The sequence below is a fragment of the Ceratotherium simum genome, chromosome 2 (genome assembly GCF_057802395.1).
Source record: "Ceratotherium simum simum isolate JZ-2026a chromosome 2, ASM5780239v1, whole genome shotgun sequence".
Lineage (NCBI taxonomy): Eukaryota > Metazoa > Chordata > Mammalia > Perissodactyla > Rhinocerotidae > Ceratotherium > Ceratotherium simum.
Window position 1 is genome coordinate 46,301,791 of NC_141901.1, and position 27,787 is coordinate 46,329,577.

General features: G+C 41.0%; 1 protein-coding gene across 1 annotated transcript; it reads left to right on the top strand.

Moving 5' to 3' along the window:
• Nucleotides 1-133: 133 nt before the first annotated feature.
• On the top strand, nucleotides 134-27,787 carry LOC101407797 (myomegalin-like). Its single transcript, XM_004435933.3, has 7 exons — nucleotides 134-434; nucleotides 17,722-17,957; nucleotides 19,318-19,369; nucleotides 20,197-20,384; nucleotides 24,603-24,836; nucleotides 26,155-26,286; nucleotides 27,591-27,787. Exons 1-7 carry the CDS (start codon nucleotides 316-318, stop codon nucleotides 27,677-27,679), a joined length of 1,050 nt encoding a protein of 349 aa, XP_004435990.2. The 5' UTR covers nucleotides 134-315; the 3' UTR covers nucleotides 27,680-27,787.

Here is a 27,787-nt window from a genome sequence, read left to right on the forward strand (position 1 = left end):
CTCATAGCAGCATCTTCCCCTACTTGCTGAATCTTTCCTCCAACCCAACGGGTCACCAGGGTCCTCATGGCTGAGGAGGAACTCTTCAAGGGGGCACTTTGCAGGCCTCATTCTTTTCTTCCTTGTAGGTTCTGCTCTTGTTATTTTTATGCTCCTATGGGATCCTCTTTACTAATCCAACATCTTTAAACCATAATTTTGTTTTGATTCTTCTAGGTAGCTTTGGAGAAAAGCCTGGCCATTTTGGAGACCCCGACACATTTCTTTTCCATCTTTCCTTTTAAAGGAGGCAGAAAGAACGTTCTTCAGGAGAAAATGCTCCAACAGAAGGCTGGGATGAATCAGCCCTTAGAGAAGAAGGGACCTGCTGAGAGGAGAGTGAATGAGAAGACTCAGCATGAGGAAGCAGGATTCTCCTCTGTGTCCCATAGTGGGTAAGAGACTCTTTGTTCAGAGTCTTCCATTGTCAGAATTACGTCATTGCTATCATAGCAGCTTTCAGGGTCTGCATCCAGGCTCTGTACCTTAATTGTAGGGCTTTCTCTTAAGACCTTCCTGGAAATTCTTTAGAGAAAAGTCTATAGTATTTTTATTATTAATTACTTTATATTATTCAGAGTAATTTGGTTTTATTCTAAGTAACAACGCATGTATTCACCCCATAAATGATCTTTATGGGTGCTTGAGATTTCAGGGAAATCTTCCAGTCACGTGAGTAGTGTTTCTTCTGCACTGATGTGAGCACGTAAGAATCTGCTGTTACCTCAGATTTTTCTCTAGTGAATGCTGACCTGTCCCAGTGCCTGAGGAGGTGGATTTATACAGAGGCTCTTCCATCTCTGCTCCATTCTCTACTGAAGCTCGTGTCCTTGGTTTCTGGAATGGCAATTCTGATAAGCTCAATTTTTAAAATAAGCTTATAAAATTGCCAGATAATGGCCTGTTGGCTAGATTGTCAATCTGTCTTTAATGGCTGTTTACCTAGAACTTTTTGAAGGCACTTAAATAGTTTGGGGTTAATCTGTTATGCATTTACCTGTGAGCACCAGTTACTGAAACTGTAAATAATCACTAACTTGCTTAGTGATTAGGGCACAGCTTTGGAGGTGATTAAAATTCTGCTCATGCTCCATTGCGTCACTGTCAATATGTACCACTTAAATTTCGCTGACCCAGAGAATAACGTTAGAGCTAAAAAAACTTAGAGTTAGCTAGTTTCACTTCCTCATTTCAGAACTGAGAACACTCAGGCCCCAAAATGTAGTCACTTGATCAAAGTTGCACAATAGTGTTTGGCAGAGATAATATGAGAATCCTGGGCTCTCAATTCACAAAGCCTACACCCACTTTGTGGGATACATTTTAAAAATTTATATTCTCATGATCATTCTTGTTTAAAAATAGACTTTATTTTCTGAGAAGCTTTAAGATCAGAGCAAAATTGAAAAGTACAATGAATTCCCATATATGCCCTGTACCCGCACATTCATAGCCTCCCCTCCCACTATCAACATCCTGCACCAGATATTTGTTGCAGTTGATAAACTTACATTGACACATCATTATCACGCAAAGTCCATAGCTTACATTAGGGTTCATTCTTGGTGTTGTACATTTTATGGGTTTTGACAAAAGTGTAATGACATGTATCTACCATTATGTATCATATAGAATGACTATTCACTGCCCTAAAAATACTCTGTGCTCTGCCTATTCTTCCTTTCCTCCCTTCTAATCCCTGGCAACCACTGATCTTTTTACTATCTCCATAGTTTTACCTTTTCCAGAATGTCATATATTTGCAATCATACACTACATAGCCTTTTCAGATTGGCTTCTTTCACTTAGTAATATGCATTTAAGGTTCTTTCATGTCTTTTCATAGCTTGATGCTCATTTCTTTTTAGCATTGAATAATATTCCATTTTCTGGATGTACCGCAGTTTATATATCCATTCACCTACTGAAGGACATCTTGGTTGCTTCCAAGTTTTGGCAATTATAAGTAAAGCTGCTATAAACATTGTGTGCAGATTTTATCGGGACATAAGTTTTCAACTCATTTGGGTAAATAGTGAGGAGCATGATTGTTGGATCATATGGTAAGAGTATGTTTAGTTTTGTAAGAAATTGCAAAACTGTCTTCCAAAGTGGTTGTAGCATTTTGCATTCTCAGCAGTTCTCTCTTCCCAGCAATGGACGAGAGTATCTTTTTTTTTTTTTTAATTTTTTATTTATTGCAGTAACATTGGTTTATAACATTGTGTAAATTTCAGGTGTACATCATTATACTTCTATTTCTGCATAGATTACATCATGTTCACCACCCAAATACTAATTACAACCCATCACCACACACATGTGCCAAATTATCCCTTTTGTCCTCCCCCCTTCCCCCTTCCCCTCTGGTAACCACTAATCCAATTTCTGTCTCTATGTGTTTGTTTATTGTTGTTATTATCTACTACTTAATGAAGGAAATCATACGGTATTTGACCTTCTCCCTCTGATTTATTTCGCTTTGCATAATACCCGAAATGTCCATCCATGTTGTCACAAATGGCTAGATTTCATCGTTTCTTATGTCTGAGTAGTATTCCACGTGTATATATACCACATCTTCTTTATCCATTCGTCCCTTGATGGGCACTTAGGTTGCTTCCAAGTCTTGGCTATTGTGAATAACGCTGCAATGAACACAGGGGTGCATGTATCTTTATGCATTGGTGTTTTCAAGTTCTTTGGATAAATACCCAGGAGTGGAATAGCTGGATCATATGGTAGTTCTATCCTTGATTTTTTGAGGAGTCTCCATACTGTTTTCCATAGTGGCTGCACCAGTTTGCACTCCCACCAGCAGTGTATGAGAGTTCCCTTCTCTCCACATCCTCTCCAGCATATGTTGTTTCCTGTCTTGTTAATTGTAGCCATTCTGATGGGCCTGAGGTGATATCTCATTGTAGTTTTGATTTGCATTTCCCTGATAGTTAATGATTTTGAACATCTTTTCATGTGCCTGTTGGCCATCTGTATATCTTCTTTGGAGAAATGCCTATTCAGGTCTTTTGCCCATTTTTTAATTGAGTTGTTAGTTTTTCTGTTGTTGAGATGCATCAGTTCTTTATGTATTTTGGAGATTAAGCCCTTAACAGATGTATGGTTTGCAAATATCTTCTCCCAATTGTTAGGTTGTCTTTTCGTTTTGTTGATGGTTTCCTTTGCTGTGCAGAAGCTTTTTAGTTTGATGTAGTCCCATTTGTTTATTTTTTCTATTGTTTCTCGTGTCTGGTCAGACATGGTGCTTGAAAATATGTTGCTAAGACCAATGTCGAAGAGCCTACTGCCTATGTTTTCTTCTAGAAGTTTCATAGTTTCAGGTCTTACATTCAAGTCTTTAATCCATTTGGAGTTAATTTTTGTGTATGGTGTAAGGTAAGGGTCTACTTTCATTTTTTTGCATGTGGCTGTCCAGTTTTCCCAACACCATTTGTTGAAGAGACTTTCTTTTCTCCATTGTATGTTCTTGGCTCCTTTGTCAAAGATTAGCTGTCCATAGATGTGTGGGTTTATTTCTGGGCTTTCGATTCTATTCCATTGATCTATGTGTCTGTTTTTGTGCCAGTACCATGCTGTTTTGGTTACTATAGCTTTGTAGTATATTTTGAAATCAGGGAGTGTGATACCTCCAGCTTTGTTCTTTTTTCTCAGGATTCCTTTAGCTATTCGGGGTCTTTTGTTGTTCCATATAAATTTTAGGATTCTTTGTTCTATTTCTGTGAAAAATGTTGTTGGAACTTTGATAGGGATTGCATTGACTCTATAGATTGCTTTAGGAAGTATGGACATCTTAACTATGTTAATTCTTCCAATCCAAGAGCACAGAATATCTTTCCATTTCTTTGTGTCTTCTTCAATTTCTTTCAGCAATGTTTTATAGTTTTCGGTGTACAGCTCTTTCACCTCTTTGGTTAAGTTTATTCCTAAGTATTTTATTCTATTTGTTGCAATTGTAAATGGGATGGTATTCTTAATTCCTCTTTCTGCTACTTCGTTGTTAGTGTATAGAAATGCAACTGATTTTTGTATGTTGATTTTGTATCCTGCAACTTTACCATATTCGTTTATTACTTCTAAAAGTTTTCTGGTGGATTCTTTAGGGTTTTCTATATATAAAATCATGTCATCTGCAAATAGTGACAGTTTCACTTCTTCCTTTCCAATTTGGATCACTTTTATTCCGTTCTCTTGCCTGATTGCTCTGGCTAGGATATCCAGTACTATGTTAAATAGGAGTGGTGACAGTGGGCATCCTTGTCTGGTTCCTGTTCTTAGAGGGCTAGCTTTCAGTTTTTCACCATTGAGGATGATATTAGCTGTGGGTTTCTCATATATGGCCTTTATTATGTTGAGGTACTTTCCTTCTATCCCCATTTTATTCAGAGTTGTTATCATAAATGGATGCTGTATCTTGTCAAATGCTTTCTCTGCATCTATTGAGATGATCATGTGATTTTTATTCTTCATTTTATTAATGTGGTGTATCACATTGATTGATTTGCGAATGTTAAACCATCCCTGCATACCTGGAATAAATCCCACTTGATCATGGTGTATAATCTTTTTAACCTATTGTTGTATGCGATTTGCTAGTATTTTGTTGAGGATTTTTGCATCGATGTTCATCAGTGATATTGGCCTGTAGTTTTCTTCTTTTGTGTTGTCCTTGTCTGGTTTTGGTATCAGGGTAATGTCGGCTTCATAGAATGAGTTAGGGAGCTTACCCCCCTCCTCAATTTTTTGGAAGAGTTTGAGAAGGGTAGGTATTAAGTCTTCTTTGAATGTTTGGTAGAATTCACCAGGGAAGCCATCTGGTCCTGGACTTTTATTTTTGGGGAGGTTTTTGATGACTGTTTTGATCTCCTTACTGGTGATTGGTCTATTCAAATTCTCTACTTCTTCTTGATCCAGTTTTGGAAGGTTGTATGATTCTAAGAATTTATCCATTTCTTCCAGATTGTCGAATTGGTTGGCATATAGCTTTTCATAGTATTCTCTTATAATCTTTTGTATTTCTGAGGTGTCTGTTGTAATTTCTCCTCTTTCATTTCTGATTTTACTTATTTGTGCCTTCTCTTCTTTTCTTGGTGAGTTTAGCTAAAGGTTTGTTATTTTTGTTGTTCTTTTCAAAGAACCAGCTCTTGGTTTTATTAATTTTTTCTATTGTTTTTTTTTGGTCTCTATTTCATTTATTTCTGCTCTGATTTTTATGATTTCCCTTCTTCTACTGATTTTGGGATTTGTTTGTTCTTCTTTTTGCAGTTCCTTTAGGTGCATTGTTGGATTGTTTATTTGAGATTTTTCTTGTTTGTTGAGATAGGCCTGTATTGCTATAAACTTCCCTCTTAGAACCGCTTTTGCTGTATCCTATAAATTCTGGCATGTCGTATTTTCATTTTCATTTGTCTTCAGGTATTTTTTTATTTCTTCTTTGATTTCTTCGTTGACCCAGTCATTGTTCAGTAGCATTTTGTTTAATCTCCACATATTTGTGCTTTTCTGATTTTCTTCCTATAGTTGATTTCTAGTTTCATACCATTGTGGTCAGAAAAGATACTTGGTATTATTTCAATCTTCTTAAATTTATGGAGACTTGTTTTGTGGCCCAATATGTGAACAATCCTGGAGAATGTTCCATGTGCATTTGAAAAGAACATGTATTCTTCAGTTTTTGGATGAAATGCTCTGTATATATCTACTAGGTCCATCTGTTCTAGTGTGTCATTTAAGGCCAATGTTTCCTTATTAATCTTCTGTTTGGATGATCTATCCGTTGGTGTAAGTGGAGTGTTAAAGTCCCCTACTATTATTGTGTTACTGTCTATTTCTGTTTTTATGTCTGTTAATAATTGCTTTATATATTTAGGTGCACCTACATTGGGTGCATAGATATTTACAAGTGTTATATCGTCTTGTGGCTTGTTCCCTTGATCATTATGTAATGCCCTTCTTTGTCTCTTTTCACAGTTTTTGTTTTAAAGTCTATTTTGTCTGATATGACTACTGCTACCCCAGCTTTCTTTTCATTGCCATTTTCGTGGAGTATCTTTTTCCATCCCTTCACTTTCAGTTTGTGAGTGTCTTTAGGTCTGAAGTGTGTCTCTTGTATGCAGCATATATACGGGTCTTGTTTTTTAATCCATTCAGCCACCCTATGCCTTTTAATTGGACCATTTAGTCCATTGACATTTAAAGTAGCTATTGATAAGTATGTACTTACTGCCATTTTTTAACTTTTTTTTTCTCAGTGTTTTAGTAGTCCTTCTCTATTCCTTTCTTTTTCTATACAGAATTGATGGTCTCTTTAGTTTGACCTCTGTCTGAAAGCTCTACTCTTTAACTCCCCTCCTCCCTCCTTTTATGTTTTGATATCATATCTAACCTCTTTTTTGTGCACTTGTATCCATTACGTTCTTATCATGGATATAGATAATTTTTCCTATTTGTGGTCTTCTCTTTTTCCTTTAAATCACTCCCTTTAACGTTTCTTGTAGCACTAGTTTCTTGTTGACAATCTCCTTTAATTTTTGCTTGTCTGGGAAATTTTTGCTCTCTCCTTCCATTTTGAATGATAACCTTGCTGGGTAGAGTATTCTTGGCTGTAAGGTTTTTCCTTTTAGCACTTTAAATATATCGTGCCACTCTCTTCTAGCCTGTAAGTTTTCTGTTGAGAAGTTAGCCGATAGCCTTATGGGGTTTCCTTTGTATGTAACTTGACTTTCTCTTGCGGCTTTTAGGATTCTCTCTTTATCTTTAATTCTGGACATTTTGATTATGATGTGTCTTGGCGTGGGCCTCTTTGGGTTTATCTTGTTTGGGGCTCTCTGTGATTCCTGTACCTGGATGTCTGTTTCCTTCCTTAGGTTAGGGAAGTTTTCATCTATTATTTCTTGAAATAGATTCTCTGCCCCTTTGTCTCACTCTTCTCCTTCTGGGACACCTATAACACGGATGTTAGTGTGCTTGATGTTGTCCCAGAGGTCCCTTAGACTGTCCTCACTCTTTTTAATTCTTTTCTCTTTTACCTGTTCAGCTTGGGTAATTTCTTCTAGTCTTTCGTCCAGCTCACAGATCCATTCTTCTGTATCCTCTACTCTGCTTTTGAGTCCCTCTAGTGAATTTTTCATTTCCAGTATCGTATTCTTCATTTCTGATTGTTTCTTTTTTATATCGTCCATTTCTTTGTTGACATTCTCACTGAGTTCATCTATTCTTCTCCCCAGATCAGTGAGCATCCTTAACACTCTTTGTTTGAACTCTCTGTCAGGTAGGTTGCTCATTTCTGTTTCACTTAGTTCCTTTTCTGGGGTTCTGTCCTGTTCCCTTACTTGGAATGTATTCCTTTGCCACCTCATTTTGCCTCTTTCCCTGTGCTTGTGTCTACGTATTAGGTAGGTCAGCTACATCTCCTGCTCTTGGATAGGTGACCTTATGTAAGTGATGGCTTAGGAGGCCTGCAGTGTGCTTCCCTCAGTTCTCAATGTTCCAGGGGTGACCCCTATGTGGGCTACGTCTGTCCTTCTATTGTGGCCTGTTTGCTCTCCCTGTAGGCGCCCAGGGAGGCAGAGTGATGCTCCTGGCCAGCTGTTGTAATGCTCAGATGCTTGTAGTTGTTGTGGGCCCTTCAGTCTCTTTATCAGGTGTGGGGAGCCCCAGCACAGTTGGCTGCAAGTTCTAATATCACATTTGTGTGGCAGTATTTCTTTTAAGTGAGTAGGCCCCCAGCATGGCAGGTTGTTAGGCTCAGGGCCTTACAATTGCTATAAGCCTCCAGCCTTTAGGTCTCTTGTCAGCTCTCTGAGGATTGCAGCTGGCTGGGGCTGGCCTCAGGCACAGGAGCACCCAATTGTTTCAGGCTTTGGAAGGTGGGGCAAACCCCCTAGGTGGGTCTTTGAGAAGCACAAGTCTTCTGCAGCTGACAAACCCTGCCACCCACAGGTCCACACACACAGTCAACACAGTCCTGCCCCGTGTGTGTGCCCCGACCTCCCGAAGCGGACCCAGTCTCTCCACGGCGGGAGCCCCACACACTCCACCACCGCCCCACACTCTCCACCTGCTCCTTGTGCACGCCCTGCCCTGCTGTAGTCGGCTCAGTTGCCAGGCAGCAGAGAATCCAGTCACCAATCTATGCAGGCCCACAAGTTGCCTGAGGGCTTGTTGTTGGGTGGGGCCAGTCTCTAGGGTGGGATGCCTGCCCTGGCTGAGCTGGATTAAATCAGTGCTCTAGCGGGTGGGGCAGACCCTGGGCCAGCAGGCCTCAGGGAGAACTTCAATGGTGTCTGTGTCAGCACGCCCACACCAGTCCACAACGATGGCCGCTGCCAATGTCCCAGTCCCTGGAGAGGTCTCACCCTTCACCGAGATGCACTCAGGGCCTGTTAGGTGAGTCTCTTTTCACCACAGCACTGTGCACCTTTCTTTCTGGTGATTTTAGGTTGCTTTCTGAAATGGTTGAGTTTGCGCGTGGGCCCTTTAAGAGCTGGTTTTAATGTCTTTGTGAACCAGCTTTTCTGGGGGTATTCCCCAATGTTTTAGTAGCAGGCAAAGTCAGATATTATGCCACTCATCTCGATTGTGCTGGGTCCACAAAATGCCCCCAGCGGGGGTGTTCCCCGGCTCAGGGCCCTGTTCCTCCAGGGAGGCTGCATACCTATGGGCTGCTCCCGGGGCGGCCGTGAGGCGCTGCGGCTTGTGAAGGTGGCGTTTTTTCTCTCCAGAAGGGAGTTTCTGCCTCTTCCACCTCAATTAGGATTGTCCTTTGTTGCAGGAGTTCCTCTTATCCAGTTTTCAGTTCTGTCTCAGGGGTAATTTTTCCACGAGTAGTTGTAAATTGGCTGTGTCCGCGGGAGGAGGTGAGTTCAGAGTCTGCCTACGCCGCCATCTTGACTTCCTCTCCCGAGAGTATCTATTTCGTCATATCCTCACCAGTATTTGGTGTTGTCAGTGTTCTGGATTTTTACCATTCTAATAGATGTGTAGTGGTATCTCGTTGTTTTAATTTGCAATTCCATAATGACATATGATGAGCATCCTTTCAAATGCTTATTTTCCATCTGTATATCTTCTTTGGTGTCTGTTCAGGTCTTTTGCCTGCTATTTAATTGGATTGTTCATTTTCTTATTGTTGAGTTTTGAGAGTTCTTTGTATATTTTGGATAACAGTCCCTTATCAGGTATGTCTTTTGCAAATATTTTCTCCATGTCTGTGATTTGTCTTCTTATTCTCTTGACCACATCTTTTGCAGAGCAAAATTTTTTAATTTTAAGCAAGTCCAGATTATCAATTATTTCTTTTATGGACCATGTCTTTGGTGTTGTATCTAAAGAGTCATCACCAAACTCAAAATCATCTAGATTTTCTGCTATGTTATCTTCTAGGAGTTTTATAGTTTTATGTTTTACACTTAAGTCTATGATCTATTTTGAGTTAATTTTTGTGACGTGTGTAAGGTCTGTGTCTAGATTCATTTGTTTGAGTGTGGATGTCCAGTTGTCCAGCACGGTTTGTTATAAAGACTACCTTTTCTCCATTGTATTGCTTCTACTCCTTTGCTGAAGATCAGTTGACTATATCTTTGTAGGTCTATTTCTGGGCTTGCTATTCTGTTCCATTGATTCATCTATTCTTTCACCAATACCACACTTTGGTTACTTTATATTAAGTTTTGAAGTCAATAGTGTCAGTCCTGTGACTTTGTTCTTCTCTTTCAATGTTGTGTTGACTATTCTGGTTCTTTTGCCTCTCCATGTAAACCATAGAATCAGTTTGTCAGTATCCACAAAATAACTTGCTGGGATTTTGATTGAGATTGCTTCGAATCTTTAGATGAAGTTGGAAAGAACTGTCATCTTGACAATATTGAGTCTTTCTATCCATGAACATGGAATATCTCCCCATTTATTTAGTTCTTTGATTTCCTTCATCAGAGTTTAGTAATTTTCCTCATATAGATCTTGTACATATTTTGTTAGTTTTATGCCTATGTATTTCATTTTGGGGGATGCTAATGTAAATGGTACTGTTTTCAATTTCAAATTCCACTTGTTCATTGCTGGTGTATAGGAAAGCAACTGACTTTTGTATATTAACCTTGTATTCTGCAATCTTACTATAGTCACTTACTAATTCCAGGAGTTTTTTTGTTGATCCTTTCAGATTTTCTACATAGACAATTATGTCATTGGCAAAGACAGTTTTATTTCTTTCTTTCCAATCTATAAACCTTTTCTTTTCTTGTCTTGTCTTATTGCATTAGCTAGGACTTCCAATATGATGTCAAAAAGGAGTAGTGATAGGGGACATCCTTACTTTGTTTCTGATCTGAGTGGAAAAGCTTCTTGTTTCTTACTACTAAGTATGATGTTAGCTGTGTGTTTTTTGAAGATAGCCTTTGTCAAGTAGAGAAAATTTCCCTCTATACCTAGTTTGCCAAGAGTTTTTTTTAAATCGTGAATGGGTGTTGAATTTTGTCAAATAGTTTCTCTGCATCTATTGATATGATTATGTGATTTTTCTTCCTTAGCCTGTTGATATGATGAACTACGTCAATTGGTTTTCAAATGTTGAAACTAGTTTTGCTTACCTAGAATAAATATCCCCTGGTGTTTTGTATAATTCTTTTTATACATCGTTGGATTCAACTTCCTGATATTTTGCTAAGGATTTTTGCACCTATGTTTATGAGAGGTATTGGTCTGTACATTTTTTCTTATAATGTCCTTGTCTAGTTTTGGTATTAGGGTAATATTAGCCTCATAGAATGAGTCAGAAAATATCTCCTCTGCTTCTGTCTTCTGGAAGAGACTATAGAGAATTGGTATAATTTTTTCCTTAAATGTTTGGTAGAATTCACTAGTGAACCCATCTTGGCCTGGTGCTTTCTATTGTGGAAGGTTATTAATTAATGACTCAATGTCTTTAATAGATAGGCCTATTCAGATTTTCCATTTCTTCTTGTGTGAGTTTTGGCAGATTGTGTTTTTCAAGGAATTGGTCCGTTTCATTTAGATTTCAAATTTGTGGGCATAGAATTGTTAATAGTATTCCTTTATTATTCTTTTAATGTCCATGGGCTCTATAGTGCTGTCCTCTCTTTTATTTATGGTATTAGTAATTTGTGTCTTCTCTCCTTTTTTCATAGTTTGTCTGTAGGCTTATTGATTTTATTGATCTTTTCAAATAACCAGCTTTTATGCAAAAAATTTTCCTAAATATATTTTAATTGTCACTGTAATGTGTTATTTATTATTTGGAAACTGTCTGAGAATAAATAATGGACCTATAGAATCCAAAATAATAAATGTGTTCCAGGAAAGGGCCTTGTCTTAACAGTGGAATTAGCCTTATTTATCTCAGAGACCCCTGAAAGTTAGAACAAGAGGATGCGTGGTACTGATAAAGAACACTAGATTGGGAGTTTGGAGCCAAAATTTTTAATAATGGCTCTTCCACCAACCATCTATGGAAGCTCAGGTATATTTCTCCCCCACCGCAACTTTATTGAGATATTATTGACATATATCAGATATATTTCTTATTTTTTATGAGCCTCAATGTCTTAATCTGTAAAATAAGATGTTAATAAAAATATAATAATTTAATATTAATAAGAATTTAATATTAATAAGAATATTATTAAATATATAAATATTTTATAAAATATTTGTATATTTTTATAAAATTTATATATATTTATAAAATTTTATATAAATAAAATTTATATATTTATAAAATTTTATATAAATAAAATTTATATATATTTATAAAATTTTATATAAATAAAATTTAATATTAATAAGAATTAATAAACTTCCTGCACTAGTATTTTCTACATCTTGATGGACTGGGATGTTAAAGGGTCTATTATCTTAGTAACTGCAGCCAGGACCAGGCCTTGGCCCCTGGTGCATGTCTGTGTATCCATGTGTGTGTATGTGTTTCTTGCAAGGAACATTGTGCTAATATTATAGCTTGAGATCTCAGAGCTGAAAGAGCAGATGGAAAAAGGAGCATCTTCTTGGTTGGAAAAGAGAATAACAAGAAGAAGGATGGAGATGATGGGGACCTGGCTAGCCAAAGTTGATGTGAATGAGAAAATTAGAGAGAACTGAGTATCAAAAATCCAGAAATAGCAAAATTGAAACCATTTGGATCATTAAAGTAGTAATTAATAAGAGTTTATTGTGCACATAAAAACAGTTTGTGAACTGGGAGCTCTCAAACCAACAGTGGAATGAGGCTCAGAGGTATATTGTTATAAAACAGCTTATATAATGAGAATGCAGTGGCTATTTATTATTTACAATGATTGGTTACAGCATTAGAGTTTTCCTAGTGATAGAGGATTAGTTTAAAGTGGCCACCTCATGCCAACTTTGGGGAACAGTTTAAGTTTCATTTATGATTTCCAGAGGTATTTACAAGAAGTGGCCCAAGGTAATTTTCACTTGTTTTGCAGAATAAGCTAAATTAAGTTTGGCTTCAGTAATTTTCTTAATAGCATAATCAAAGGTATCTGTTGTCATTATCTGTTTTAAAATTTGTGTCATTATATATAGGAGTCCAGTCTCCAACATCTGAATCCAACCAAAGGGTATGATTACAGAGTTAGTCCCGAACACGTCCGAAGTCAATTTCAGTACCATTAAGGTTTTCTATGCATAAGGACAGATTGCCAGTAATGAAGTTTACAGTGGTTCTGGGCCATCCTTTGGCTTCCAAAACTTCCTCCCAATATCAGATTAATTGGCCATAAGTATTAGTTGAATGGCCAAAGGATGGATAGCAAACTTTTTGGTAAAGCCGTTTTCCCGTCATCCAAGCACGTATAGGGGCTGGTTCTAATATTACCTGAGAGTGTTCCTGAGCATTTAAGTGGCTACAAAGCCAACAGTCATTTTGATTAGTAAAGGAGAGTATGCATTGAATAGTAGACCTTAGTGGGTAGAGAAAATCCCTAATAGGAAAAGGAACATGAACATTTTGTGTTAGTTTGTAAAGCAGTAATATCACAATAATGGTTATAAAAACAAGTCCTGGAAAAAGACGGGGGATCCAGCAGAATGTTGTTCTGTGGTCTTAGGTGTAAGCTCTACCTTGTGTTGTTGTCTGCTTCGAGGGAAGATTTTTTCCCCTGGAAATTCTTAATTTTAAGTGAGCCGTAGGTTGACAAGTCCAAGAGTCGGTGGGGGTGCTTTTTAATTGAGAGACATGGACCCAAGTTTCAATATCCTGTAAAATAACTGCTGTGAGAGAAATTAAAAGGAGGGTAGGGCCCTTTCCATCAAGGTTTAATTGCTGTTTTTCATTGTTGTCTCTTGTAGAACACCCAGTCTCCAGGTTCCAGTGAAGGGAGTACAAAGTCTTCATCAGGTTGAGGGTCTCTGAAAGCCTCCTTGACGTACTGAATATAAGCTTTTCAATATTACATTAGTGCTTTACAATATTTGGTCATATTAGAATTTACAAGGGCAGGATGTGTGTGGCGTTCTATCATCAAAGGCATGAATAGCCCAGTGATGATTCCATAAGTTGTTAATTTTTGTTTCCCAAAAGATATTGACTTTACTGTCAAAAGGCCTAAGGGTAACACTTTAGGCCATGGTATTCCTGTGGTTTCAGTCAGTTTTGCCAATTTTAATTTTAGAATACCATTGATATGTTAAACTTTCCCTAAAGACTGAGGATGATAGGAACAATGATAGTGCCATAATGTTTTATTAACTTGGTTTAGTTGTTTTATAACCTGTCCAGTAAAGTGAGTCCCTCTATCACTTGAAATTTCATTTGAGATTTTCCACAATGGGAAAACATTTTCCAATAATTTCTTTGCTATAGTGGTGGCATCAGCTTTCCAACATGGGGAAGCTTCTACCCATCTAGAAAATAGACATACCATTACAAGTACATATTGATAACCCATAAGAGGAGACAATTGAAAAAGTCTAATTGTAAACGTCCAAATGGTTCAGATGGTGGGGGAGCTGCCCCTGGAGTTACTTTAATGGTTTTACCCAGGTGATGTGATTGACAGGTTAAACATTGATTATAAACCTGTCATGCTAATTTAGAACAATCACCTCACTAATATTTTTTCATCATTTGAGTCATTTTGTCAATTCCATGGTGGATAGTCACATGAAGTGCTTGCAAGACTGGTAGTTTGAAGGATTCAGGAAGCACCAGGTAGGCATTTGAGCCCTCCCAAAGTCCTTTTCTATGTTAAATTTGCATCCTTCTTGGTGCTACTTTTGTCTTTCAGCATCAGATACATCTTTTTGTCTATTACACGAATTGCCTTAAGTAATCCGATTTGGATCTACAGTGAATTGTAGCTTGTGGAAATTCAGGAAAACAGCTTTGCAAAAAGGTTTGGTATCCATCCCTTGGCCATTTTATGGAGTTCATTTAAATTACAAAGTTTTGGTACATTAAGAATTTCTTGAGTAGTAGCCTCAGCATGAAAGTCAGTCATCACATTTCCCTGGTATACAGGGTCTGATCAGTGGATATGAGCCTGAATTTTTATGACAGCAATTTGTGAGGGTAATACTAGTGCAAAGAGGAGGTCAGCAACCTGAGGTCCATTTTTATGGGTGTACCACTTAATGTTAAAAATCTCTGTTTCTAGAGCATACCAAAGTCATGGACTACTCTGAAGTCATACCTGCTATTGGTGTAAATATTTGCAGTTTTTTCTTTTGCCAATTCACAGGTTCAAATGAGGGCAAACACTCTGCAAGTTAGGATGAATTAAACTGAGGAAGGACACCTCTTTCATGTTGAGTAGTGACAGCATATCTGGCTTGATATTTTCCTTTAGAATTTTTGGCATAGAAGCCAACAACATAGAGTACTAAACTGAATTGGCTAATAGGGTTTCTTGCAAATCTAATCTAGGAGTTAGATTTTGGGAGACCAATTCAACACAGTCATGAGTTTCTCCTTTGTCAGGTAAGGGTCGGGGGGTAACAGGGTTTAAGGAGTTGCAGTGAAGAATGCTCAGATTAGCAGACAGGTGTAAAATATCATAAGAGGTTAGCCTACTACTGAGAAATGGTATGTATGCTCAGTGTTTAGCAAACTTTCTACAGCATGAGGAACTGTAAATTTAATTCATTTCCCTGAACAAGTTTCAAGGAGGATATTACAATTTTAGTGGCCGCAGCTGCTGCCTTTAAACAATTTGGGTATGCCCTAGCCACTAGGTCCAACTGTAAGCTGTAATAGGCTATAGGTCTATTTTTTCCTCCGTGTTCTTAAGTAAGGATTCCCAAAGCCTGATTATTACATTCCTGAACAAACAATGTAAAAGGTTTAGTATAGTCAGGGAGTCCTGATGCAGGAGGATTTTGTAAAGCCCATTTAATTTCAGTAAAGGCTTCCTTATATTTTGTTTCCCAAAGAAGAGGTTCTTGAATGTTACTTTTAGTCAGTTCACAGAGTGGAGAAGCGAACAAGGAACAATGAGGGACCCAAGCTCAGCAATATCCTGCAAGTCTGAGGAAGCCTCTAAGTTGTCTCTTAGTCATAGGTTGGGGTAATATTGGGTGGTACTTATTATTTCTGGAGACAGAAAGATTCTTTTTTGCAGATAAATCATGACACGGGTAATGTACTTTTTTCTTATGAAAACTGAAGTTTATCTTGAGAGGCCTTATGCATATTTTGAATCAACTTCTGCATTCTCTCTAGATGAGGAACAATGAAGTAAATCATCTACATATTGAATCAAAGTAGAATTTCTGGGCTATTGCAGTGTGCTTGAATCCTGATGTACCTGAAGCAGCAGTAATAATAATACTTTTCTGTACATATATTACATTTGAGAAAGGCTTTTATGCATAATATAAATATTTATTGAATGTATCATTTGCCAGATACCATGTTAGGCACCTGGAGTCAATACAATCTGATCTTTTCCAGTGGTCTTTTCCATGGATGAACTCAAACTGGTGGGGAAGAAAAGTATACAAATAGATAGCTTCAACAGAGTGTTCCAATTGTTCTAACTTCTGGGTGTTTTGGAAGCCCAGATGAAAAGAGTGTAAGGCAAGGCTATCTCTTCCTAAGAAGGTGTCACTCATTGAGATGAATTTCTGAGGACATTCCCATTTCATAGAGCTCCCCACAAGTGAGTGCAGGGTGCTGCTTAGGGAGAAGGGTTTTCTGTGTTAATGGAGAATGCATAGGATCCCTGAGAGGACATAGGACAGGACACAGGAGAGGAACACAGTGGGAGATGAGTGGAGGTTTACAAGTACTTTTCCATTATTGAAGAACTGTTTACTGAGAGCCTCCTCTGTGTTTGGCTGTGTACATAAGATGAATAAAACATTCCTAGCTCTGAAAGTGCTCTTAGTCAAGTAACCACTAGCTGCCTAATGACATGAGAAATGTTGGACAGAAAACTGAATAAAGTACGGGTGGTTTAAAAGGTTCATAAGGGGTTTTATGCTACCTGGGGGATAACCTGCCTGGATCCCCATTCTGGCTCCTTCCAACACCTCGACTACCTATTCCAGACCAGTGACTCTAGGCCTCAGGCAAACTTCAGCTTCTCAGAAAACAACTAGTGCCTGTGCTCCCTGCTGGCACAATACAGACAACACTCCAGGAGAAACTGGTGAAATCAGAACGCATTGCCCTGGTACACCTGCAGAAACACAGAGGATGTCAAATTGGTCTTATAAGTTCACCATTATCAAAGTAATGAATGATAATCTGTCTTCTTTTTGATAAGTTAAATGCTTTACAGGCTTTGCTCTACTCATCCCAACATTTAAAATAAATTTCAATCTTGACCATATTTCTAAAAAGGCAAAGTAGGTATTTTACTTTCACTTTGTAGATAAAGAAACTGAGGAACAATGTAATAAAGTGACTTCCCAAGTTTTCAGTGGGAGGGTAGAGTGCATTGAGGCTAAAATCCAGGCCGGTTGATTCCTGCTCCATTTGTCTAACTGCTTTGCCTCTGTCAGGAACAAGATGAACTAAAACCTTCTCTTTCACTCTTCTCTGTAACAAATAGTAATGTGGGCCAGGATATCATGGGATTCTAAATTAATTCAGACCATTGTTTGGAGATCATTTTTTCAGATTATTCTTTTAAATCCCTGTTGGCAAACACTGTGCTAGTTAGTTATACTAGAGGATACAGAAGTGATAGTATACCGTGGTTAAATTAGAGGAGCTTGAAAATGTCTTGTCAGTTGAACCTTGGCTATCTATAGAAAAGATGAGGATAGGTCCATCCTGGTGAGAGAAAAATCCTGTTGCCTAGTACAAGTCATCTCTTCTCTCACATGATGATTTCCCTTTCAACTTTCCAATTAACACCTAGCTTTGTTTACTGTATTGAAATGGATTATAAGCTTAAGAGAGGGACTGGGAGCAGATTTTAAGGCAGAACTAGAGAAGAAAGCCTGGTTCTGTTTTCAGAAGTATGGGTTAGGGGGAAAGACAGTCTTAGAAGGGGTCTTCCACACAGAGGAAGGCTTTGTTTTCCTTCCTTCACTCCCTTTACCATATTCAGGTCACTAAACACGTGCTAGAATTCAGTGTGGGGGCTCTTTTGGTGAAATTCTCAAAGTACCTTCTGCTGAAACGCCGTAACCTATCAGTCACCCCTTTCCACCCTTACTGTTTCTTTCCCACTGCAGGAAATATCATTCCTTGATCCAAGATCAGGCTCAGGAGTTGACCCACCTGCGGCAGCAGATAAAGATGGGGAGAGCTGTCTCTTCCCGTCTCATCCAGCATGTCAAGAACACAGTGAAGACCTTTGAAGAGCTCCTCAGCAGCAATAAAATTGACCACTACATGGAGCAGCACTTCCGTGAGCAGCTGGCCAAGGGAAGCCAGCTGGCAGAGAGCCTCGCCAGCAAATTCAGCACAGGTAAGCTGGCCCCAGGGCTCAGGAAGGCCTTCAGTCCCTTCCAAGAACCTAGGCTCACACAAGCCCACAGCTATCCATAAGTGACTTTTTAATCTGGTGTCCCTTGTAATCACCATCTTGGGGCCATGGCAGAGTCAAGGCTGGCTGATGAGGAGCAACAAGGAGAAGCACACAGGGTTGGGGATGCCATGATGATCACCAGCTCCTCCATCTCTCATGGAATATGGCCACTAGGACAAGAGGCATTGCTGCATGTGATAGCATTTATCTGAAACTAATTGGCAGAAAGAGAGGTGGAACAGGGGCAGCTAGTTTTGTGAAAAGAACTCTGACGTAGGAATCTGAAGACCTTTACTCTAGCCTGTATGTGTTCATTACTAGCTCTGGACAGGTTCACATTTCTTTTGATTTCTGTTTCCTCACCTAAAAATTTAGGTTAAATAATACCAGCCCCTGAAGGCTGCGTGATTGTTCTAAGGATCAGAAAAGCAATATTAGTCAATGTACTTCAAAAAAATGATAAAAGTGGGGGCTGGCCCTGTGGCCTAGTAGTTAAGTTTGGTGTGCTCTCCTTCTGTGGCCTGGGTTCACGGGTTCAGTTCCTGGGTGCGGACATACTGTGGTGGTGATCCACATACCAAATAGAGGAAGATTGGCACAGATGTTACTCAGGGCGAATCTTCCTCAAGCAAAAAGAGGAAGATGATGGCAACAGATGTTAGCTCAGGGCAACTCTTCCTCAGAAAAAAAAAAAAGATAAAAGAATCATGCTGATTTAAGCATGGTTTAGACACTATCTGTACTAGTACCTAGTGGTGGGAACATTAGTTATTTCAGGAGCCTTTTACATAGAATATTCCTTAGAGCACCCGAGGGCGCATAGTAAGCAGGCTTAAGGCCACTGCGCAGGCTCCCGATGGAAGACGAAAAGGTGGGACAGGATGTCTGTCATATCTACGGAGACAGGAGTAGGTTCTTCATGAAAGCTGTGATGGGACACACAGACACAGGACTGGGAACCAGCTTTGTGGTGGGACTTGGAGGCTGTGGCTAGAGTGGTCCAGAGGCCAGCTGGACAAGTGTCCCACTATCTGTGGAAAAAAAGACATTTTTAGCTTTTTTACTCTGACTCAGGGCAGAGCAAGTAGAGATGATGGTCTTCATGGTGGGCTCAGGAAAGCTTGTAGGCAAATTCTCTAAAGACTCAACCCAAGGTCTCCTGAGAAAATTCAGAGTATCCTGGACTTGAGCATTAAGTAGTCATGTCTCTGATCCTGGAGAGGACCAGATGTTTGCTTGTAATCTGGGAAATGAGACCTGCTTAAATTATGACTGCTCCTTTTTTGAATTTGGTTTTCAGATGACTGTATAAGTAAGAAGAATCAATCAGCACAGACGCAGCGGACCCTCTGGTAACTCCAAATTTTCAGAAAGATATAATCTGGTGAAGGATCCAGAAGCAAGGGCCAGAAGATCAAAGGATCAGGAGCTTTCACATCCCATATAAAAACAAACAACTGATTATACCATCAAACCATTATGTGTCCCTAGTGAAAAAATGGTCTTGTTTCCTATTTTTTAAAAATGTGTTAATCTTTTGGTTCCCATTCTCATATTAATTCATGAGTTTAGTAATATAGAGCTGCTCTAACCTAACTCTTCGGTCTTAGGAGTCTCCTGTGCCCTCAGGGATCACCTTTGATTTCCTCTAGACCTTTAAAGACCAGAGTGAGATTATATCTGATTTCTTCAAGGATGACCCAAGGGGTGCTGGCAGATGTTAAATAGCTACAAATTTTCCTTGCAAAAAAAAATAGTTATACTGTATGACTATACTTGGGGAAGGATGTCTAGAAACTACAAGACACCTGGGAGGCTACATTGCCTCAGGAAGCAGTTTTAAATGGGCCACTGCAAATACTGTTTAACAGATTATGTTCACAGAGTGTGTTGAATTCTTATGGGCCTCTGGGTATCTTGTGAAGGAACCATGAGTGTTATTTAAAGGGCCCGAGGGGTCTTATCTCTTCCTCAGGATGTTTGTGGCCAAGGCACTGGACGATTGTTGTTCTCCCTTGTCCCCCACAGTCTATCCCCAAACAGAAATGAATTGTTTGGCTTCTTTTCTGAAGGAATGGTTTTCTTGACTTCTGAGGCCTCTCCTGTGAGCCCATGGATCAGTATAGCTGTGGCGTTTGGGTGACCTTCATTTTTCCTTCTGTCTTTCTTACCCCACCAGTCTCTTAAGGGAGATGCATGGGATGGGTAAAGGGGCAGAAGTCCAAGAGACCAAGCAGGATGCCCAGGCTCAGACTCAGCCCCAGATCCACTCCAGCAGCCATGTCCAGACCGCCGTCCATCGCTCCCCCAGCAGCACTTCCCTTCTGCTTGGTGAGCAGGAAGTGCGCCCTGCAGTGGATGTGGCCAGTGAGTACCCAGATAGCCTCCAGTTTCTAGGTGCTTACTCCTCTGTCTAGGCCAAGAGGAGGCGTCTTTGTAGCCAGGCCCTGCGGATCCACTGTGATGTACTTGGTTGAGCAGAGGTCTGGGACTCAGTGCCAAGCAGAGGTCCCAAGGGTGTCACTTAGGTAGCTTTTCTTTTTTTTTTTTTTAATTTTTTGTTTATTGCAGTAACATTGGTTTATAACATTGTAAAAATTTCAGGTGTACATCATTGTACTTCTATTTCTGCATAGATTACATCATGTTCACCACCAAAATACTAATTACAACCCATCACCACACACATGTACCCAATTATCCCCTTCACCCTCCTCCCTCCCCCCTTCCCCTCTGGTAACCACCAATCCAATCTCTGTCCCTATGTGTTTGTTTATTGTTGTTATTATCTACTACTTAATGAAGGAAATCATAGGTAGCTTTTCTTCATTCCTAGTCCCACACATCATCAGCCACTAGATCAGCTCTGGCACATACATGGTGTTGGACTTGAGATGAGGGGTCATGAGTTAGGAATGGGAGGGGCCAAATGCTCCCTTATCACTGCAACACAATCATGTCATCTTTCAGACCATGGACATGAACTTCACTAACACTGGGCCTCTGATCTTATAATCTTTGGGGTAAACAGCCATGGTTCCTATTTTCTATTCACCACTAAATATTCTTTATCATTTGGGGATTTATGGATTCCATCCATCATTCTATTAATTCGGCTGTAATATCCTCGAAACCATCAGTAACTGGGACATGTCTCGGTTCAGGCTGAATGCATCACCAGCATGCCCCTCCCCAGAATTCCCCAAGAAGGGCTCTTGGGTAGCCTTGATGGAGATAGCAGGAGGAGAATAAGCTTAAAATCAAACTTTCATTTTCTCTTGCTCAGCTTTCTCTTTAATTTCCCTCTTGAGAAAAGCATTTGAATTTTTAGGCAACTGTATGAGTCTAATCCTGGTGTGGACAACCACCAAGAAACTTAGTCCCTGGCTATAGCTGTTATTTTTTAATGAATTGACTATTTTAGGCAATGAATGAGCAATCGGAGCAGCGTAATGTTTCCTCCAGGATTATAGTAGCCAAGGAAAGTTAGGAAATTCACATTTACTGAGCACATATTATGCTCACATTATTGGCTGCTATACATATGTTGCCTCATTTAATCAGCACAGCAATCCTCTCAAATAGGTGGTGGTGTCCTGATTTTACAGCACACCTGAGGACACTGAGGCTCAGCAAATTCAGGGAACTTACTGAAGACAGCCCAGCTTAGGGTAATATTCTCTGCCAGCCTGCTTGGCTCTAAAGCTCAGACTGTCCACTGCACTGCAGCCTGAGCAGTCAGAGACCAAGCAGGGAGAGAGTCACCCCTTTGCACACCTCTTTTGCTAGGTTTATGGAATCAGTGTTTTCCCCATTCCACTATTTCTGCCCCTATGCCCAGCACAAAGGAGTAGCCTGTGCAAAGGAGACAAGACCCTACACACATCACACTTCCACCCAAGAATTTATAAGTGGATGAGCTGCCCTTGATATGTCTGTGACCTCTTCTAAGGGGCCAATGGGAGTTTTATGTGCATCCTTGAACTCGGTTTCCCAGAGGCAGTTGGTTCCACCTCAGCGCTGCCCTGAGAGACAGCAGCAGAAGGGCAAACACACCTTCCCCTCACCTGCAATTCCTGCCTCCACTTGTAGGAATGGCCACACTTGAGATGTGGCCTCTGGAGTGACACTCCCAGAAAGAATCAGCCTTATTTTCAGCTACCTCTATTTTTTCTGGAGGAGGCTGAAGCCCTTCTTTTTCCCATCTGAAGTCATTATCCTCTCAGAGGGGCAATGGCTTTTCACTGCTCCTTCCTTGCTTCATGGGCCAAAATTTCTGGGGCAGTTAACAAATAGTGTAGCTGGAGTGGCAGTTTCGCTGTTGGGCTAAATTCCCCGCCCAAGAGGCTGTTCTCTGTTGCTTTCCATGTGCAGTGTGTCGCGTGTTTCCTGTGTTGTGTGGCCAGGGGAGACTGGGACATGAAAATGATGATCATTGTTACTGACAGACTTGGAACCTCCTATGGCCTTCGTTGACAGTAAGCTGATTTTCTGGGATGGGGATAAAGGAGGTTTGAAAGGGGATGGAAATCACATTTTGATTGAATTCCTACTGTAAGTCAGGTGTTGTGCTAAAGGCTTACGATAGGTTATCTTTTCATTTCCTGGTTTTGCTAATTGCATCTGGTATTATGTAAACTGGGGAAGGAGAGAACTACTGGATACTGATTTAAGTGTGCAGTCCCTTAGGGGAACTCGGCTTGGTTGAAGGGAAACAAGGATCTCACTTTTACCTGCTCAGGAGAGAAACTTGTCCTCTCTATGGCCCTTAATAAGACTCCTTGAGGGCCGGCCCGGTGGCTTAGCGGCTAAGTGCGCGCGCTCCGCTACTGGCGGCCCGGGTTCGGATCCCGAGCACGCACCGACGCACCGCTTGTCCGGCCATGCTGAGGCCGCGTCCCACATACAGCAAGTAGAAGGATGTGCAACTATGACATACAACTATCTACTGGGGCTTTGGGGAAAAAAAGGAGGAGGATTGGCAATAGATGTTAGCTCAGAGCTGGTCTTCCTCAGCAAAAAAAAAGAGGAGGATTAGCATAGATGTTAGCTCAGGGCTGATCTCCCTCAAAAAAAAAAAATAAAATAAAATAAGACTCCTTGAAAGGGAGCAGACTCTTAAACTTCTCTTTGAATTATGGCCCTACCACTCAGTGGGATTTTTCTCTCAAAGGGAGACAGCAAAGGACATGGCCATATCCTCACAGCATCACTGAGCTGTAAGATGTCATATATTTTTTGATTCTATAACTCCACATGCAGAAATACCCCAGTCATTCTTTGGACTGTAGCCAGACAATCTGAGCTATACCTATTTAAGAATTATTTTTACAGTCTCGTGAGCCATTCTGGGTTGGAGCCAAATCATATTTGCCTTCCCCAGAGACTCCCTCAGCCTCAGTAGGCATCCAGAGTCAGCTGAGGCAGAGGGAGTGGGAGCTACCAGGAATGAGCCACCCTGTGTAGGTTCTCTGCACATTGGCCAGAAGTGGAGGCCATTTTCTCTTCCTCTTCCAACAACCCCAAAGTAGAACAGTCTCATGAAGCATTAGCTGCTGTGGTCCTGACAAGAACATAGACTGTTAAGCCTTTAGCACAATATCTGACTTAAAGCAGGAACTCAATCAAAATGTGATTCCCATCTCCTTGTAAACCTTCTTTATCCCCGCCCTGGAAAATCAGCTTACTCTCAACCAAGGCCATAGGAAGTTCTAAGTCCATCAGTAATAGTGATAATCAACAGGTGAGTAGATCACCTGTTCACATACCAGCAAAATTCTTCATCTCCTTACTCTCCTGACTTCTAAGATTGGCAATGAGTCCTGCTATTGGAGGAGACATTTCTTAAGTACTTCCCTGGGATCATTCCAGCATTGGGAATCATAGAGGGGGCCAGGAGAGGCCCCCTGTACTTTTCCTGTGTGTGCACCGTGACCCTCAGATAAGGCATCTAACCACTACTTCTTAATGTCATAGGCCAGGAAATGCCAGTAAACTTGGGTTGAAATTTATAGTCCTTGGGAAATGAGTTTTTATATAAATGATATTCAACAATAGGCTTGGGGTCACTGACAGCTGCCTTAGTCTTTATTCCATGGATTACTTTATTAGTTTTCTAAGGCTTCTATAACAAAGTATCACAAACTGGGTGTTTTAAAACAACAGAAATTTGTTCTCTCACAGTTCTGGTGGCTAGAAGTCTGAAATCAAGGTATCAGCAGGGCCATGCTCCCTTTTCTTTGCCTCTTCTTAGCTTCTGGTGGTTGCTGGGACTATTCCTTGGCTTGTAGATGCATCACTCCGATCTCTGCCTCCTTTGTCACATGGTCTTCTCCCCTGTAGGTCTCATTATCTCTATGTTTCCTCTCCTCTTCTTCTAAGGACATCAGTCATGTTGGATTTAGGCCTACCCTAATCCAGTATCATCTCATCTTAACTAATTACATCTGCAAAGACCTTATTTTCAAATAAGGTCACATTCTGAGGTTCCAGAGGAGGACACTATTCAGCCCAGTGTAATTATCTTTAAAACACTTCATTTCTGACTTCCGTGATTGTTTCTCACTCATGTTCCTTTCTGGACAGATGTCACCCCAGCCAATTCTGCTGATTCAGCTTCATTGCCCAGCAACCATTCAGAAGCCAGATGTGCCCAGACCTTCTATCCTCTGAGTGGCACCACACAGCTGAGCGGGACACCAGACCGTGGGCACCATGGCAGCAGTGGCTCATGGGACGAGATGAGGCCTCAGAAAATGAATGCATCAGGGAACCTATCCTCCTTCTCTTCTTTGTACCAGCCCAACTCCAAGCCCTCTGGTAAAACACAAAGGAGTGGTTGGTGAAATAGAGCCCACTGACAGGAGTGACACATTCCTTTCCTGGCCAGAGGATTTTTTATTCCTCTGTTAGATCCTGGCTCACAGAAGTGGGTGAGGAGATGAAGTGGCAGTATCCCATAGGTCAGCCACAGAAGGAGATTCCAGCTCAGTGCTGGTCCTTCCTAAGTGTCTCTCCCATCCCCCTACCTAGGGACTCACTCTGGGCAGGAGAATCAAGGAAGTCAGGGGCATTTGGAAGCACCCTACAGGGAACATAAGTTGCCTCACACTCACGTGCTCCCTTTTCTCTGTGCTACAACCTTCTTATGCATAGATTTAGACTGTTCTGGAATTTCAAGCTCAGACTTCATGGGAAGGTCTTCCTTAGATCAAGAGCTATTGCAGGATAGGTGACTATTCTTACAGACACACACACAGACACACACACACACAAACCCTTTGTATACAACTCTAAGCCAATCCTGCCTCTCAAACTTTGTTAGTAGGTTTGGAGCCAGGCATCCTGGCATCCAGTGGCTAGAGGTGCAGCCATGTAGAGGAATAGCTTGAAGCAGCTCAATTTCTGGGACCCAGATAGTGTAACAATAAGGCATTTGAAATTCTCAGAGGAAAACCTATCAAGATGTCCTGGTGGATGAAGTCTATTCTTGGTCCCTTTCCCCTTCCTTTTGTACATCTTTTTTTTCCCTTGGAGATGTTCTCCTCTCTCGTATTCTTCCTTCAGATCCTGACACCTCCCCAGGGTCTTCCTTGTCACTCTTCACCAAAAAGTAGTTAAAGGAAAACATTCAATTTCACTTATTATTCACAGCCTGATGTAATTTCATATGCATTTAGCTTGGTCTTTCTATTAGTGGAGGGATGTTAAAGGTTGTTCAGTCCTGGATCATCAGGTAGGAGAGGTGTGAGGTAGACAGGGAGCCCCTCTTGATTGCTACTAAAGGAGAGAGACAAACTTTCTCTGTTACTCCAGTCCTGCCTAGAGGCCTTTAGCAGTTTCTCACTGTTGCTCTTCAGCGCAGTGTCCATCTCCCTGAGAGGTACTCAGCCTCTATCTGGGAGGAAGCCCTGTGGAGTTCCCTTATGGAAGGCCATCTTGTACTTGAAATCCCAGGAGCTCCTTAAACAAAGTTGCCTGGTGCTTCCTGGGTACCCAGGTGAGAGGAGGAAGTTGTCAGAAGTATAGAGATGGGCAGGGATCTTACGGAGAAGCCCTTGGCAGTCCCCACACCTGTCTATGAGTGATCAGCCTTCCCTATCACCTACCTCTCCTATGTCTTGGTGGTATGCAATAGGGGCTGACCTGCTGGAAAAGAATCTTGTTGAGATCCACAGCCTGCGCCAGCGCCTGGAGGAGTCTGTCTGCATCAATGACCGCCTGCGGGAGAGGCTGGAACACGTGCTCAGCAATGCTGACCAAGGAAAAAGTAGGAAAGGCCGAAACCTCCTGGTTCTGTCCACATCTAGACAGTATCAAAAGGGCATATGGGTTCGCAGTTACAAAGCACATTGATGTGCACGACTCCACTCTTCTTCACAATCAGCCCAGAGTGGGAAACAGGGCAGGTGCTAATTTCCCCACTTTGTAAATGAAGACACTGAGTGACTTGCTCCAGACAGGGCTAAGTCTCATTCTCAGGGCTGTCTGACATGATGCCCATTCTTGTAACTCCCTATACTACCTGGTGCTGCCCCTGGGATTGTGACCTGACTGGCAAGTGGTAGAACCAAGGCTTCCATGGTGCCCGTTTCAGCAGAGGGAGGACCACATCCCACCTTCATGCCACTACCACATGCCCTGGATACCACCTGCTATGTTCCCTATGTGAATGGCCCATGTTCCCACACTTTCTACCCGGATGCTTTCACTTGGAGACCAGCACTTCCACATCCCTTCATCCTTGTCAAGCTCAGAAAAATGGCAACCAGGGCCCCTCAAAATCACAGCAGCAGCCAATTAGTGGGAAAGACCCAGCTCCACACGGCACATGAGTGTGTGGCCCATTGTGGTGTGACTCAGTTACGGCACACTGTTGTCCCTGTGCAGGAGGCCCCCAGGTTTTCTGCTTGGCTGGGGCTGAAGCTTTGGTGGATGCAGGAAAGTATATCGTTGAAAGCATCTGTTACTCAAATGTGTGACTTATCTGGGTTATTTTTATTCCCTGTGACAGTATCCATTTCTAGCTTCTATGGGTAGAATTCAGAGTCCATGCCTTAGCTCTGTAACAAGAAAAGGGCCTTCAGGGAAGCAAATTGGAGTTTTAGGCTTACAGAGGGAAAAACCCAAACTTGGTCACTTCCATATCCCTCCTTTCCACAGCAATACCCAGTTGCAGAAGCAAAGAGAAGAGGGTGAAGGGTACAAAAATTGCCTAGACCCCCGTGGCCCAAAATTATAGTGGTTATTCTCAATCTAGATAAGGCTGTTTCTTATGAGGTTCCACCTACACGTCCCTAGACTCTTAAGAGTAAATAGCTCTAAGCTCTGGAGTAAATAGCTCTGGCAAATTCACATTTTGTCTATAAGTCACTTGCCCCATTTTTACAGATAATCAGAAAGTCACTGGCTATAACTGAATACCAGCTTGGTGTCTCTCTTTCTGCCTTTCCAACTTCCAGCTGAGTGTGAATAAGGAAAGGAGGGAATGTCAGTTTCTATTTGGAGCAATTAGTGAAGAAAGTTCTCTCAGACCCTTCAGACTTCACTGCATCTCTGTCTTTCCCTCTCTAGGCACTGCACAGTCAGCTCTAGACGTCTCCCTCGCAACTCATTCATGCGCTCAGAGTCACTCTTCTGGTTTTGGTCAGAACATCTTGTGACATGATGCCTGGAGGGTCTAGAGGAATGTTCTCCAGAACCCTTCCAGCTCTATTCAACAGCATTCTTGGGTATATACTTGGAGGCATCAGACATTACCTTTAATTGAA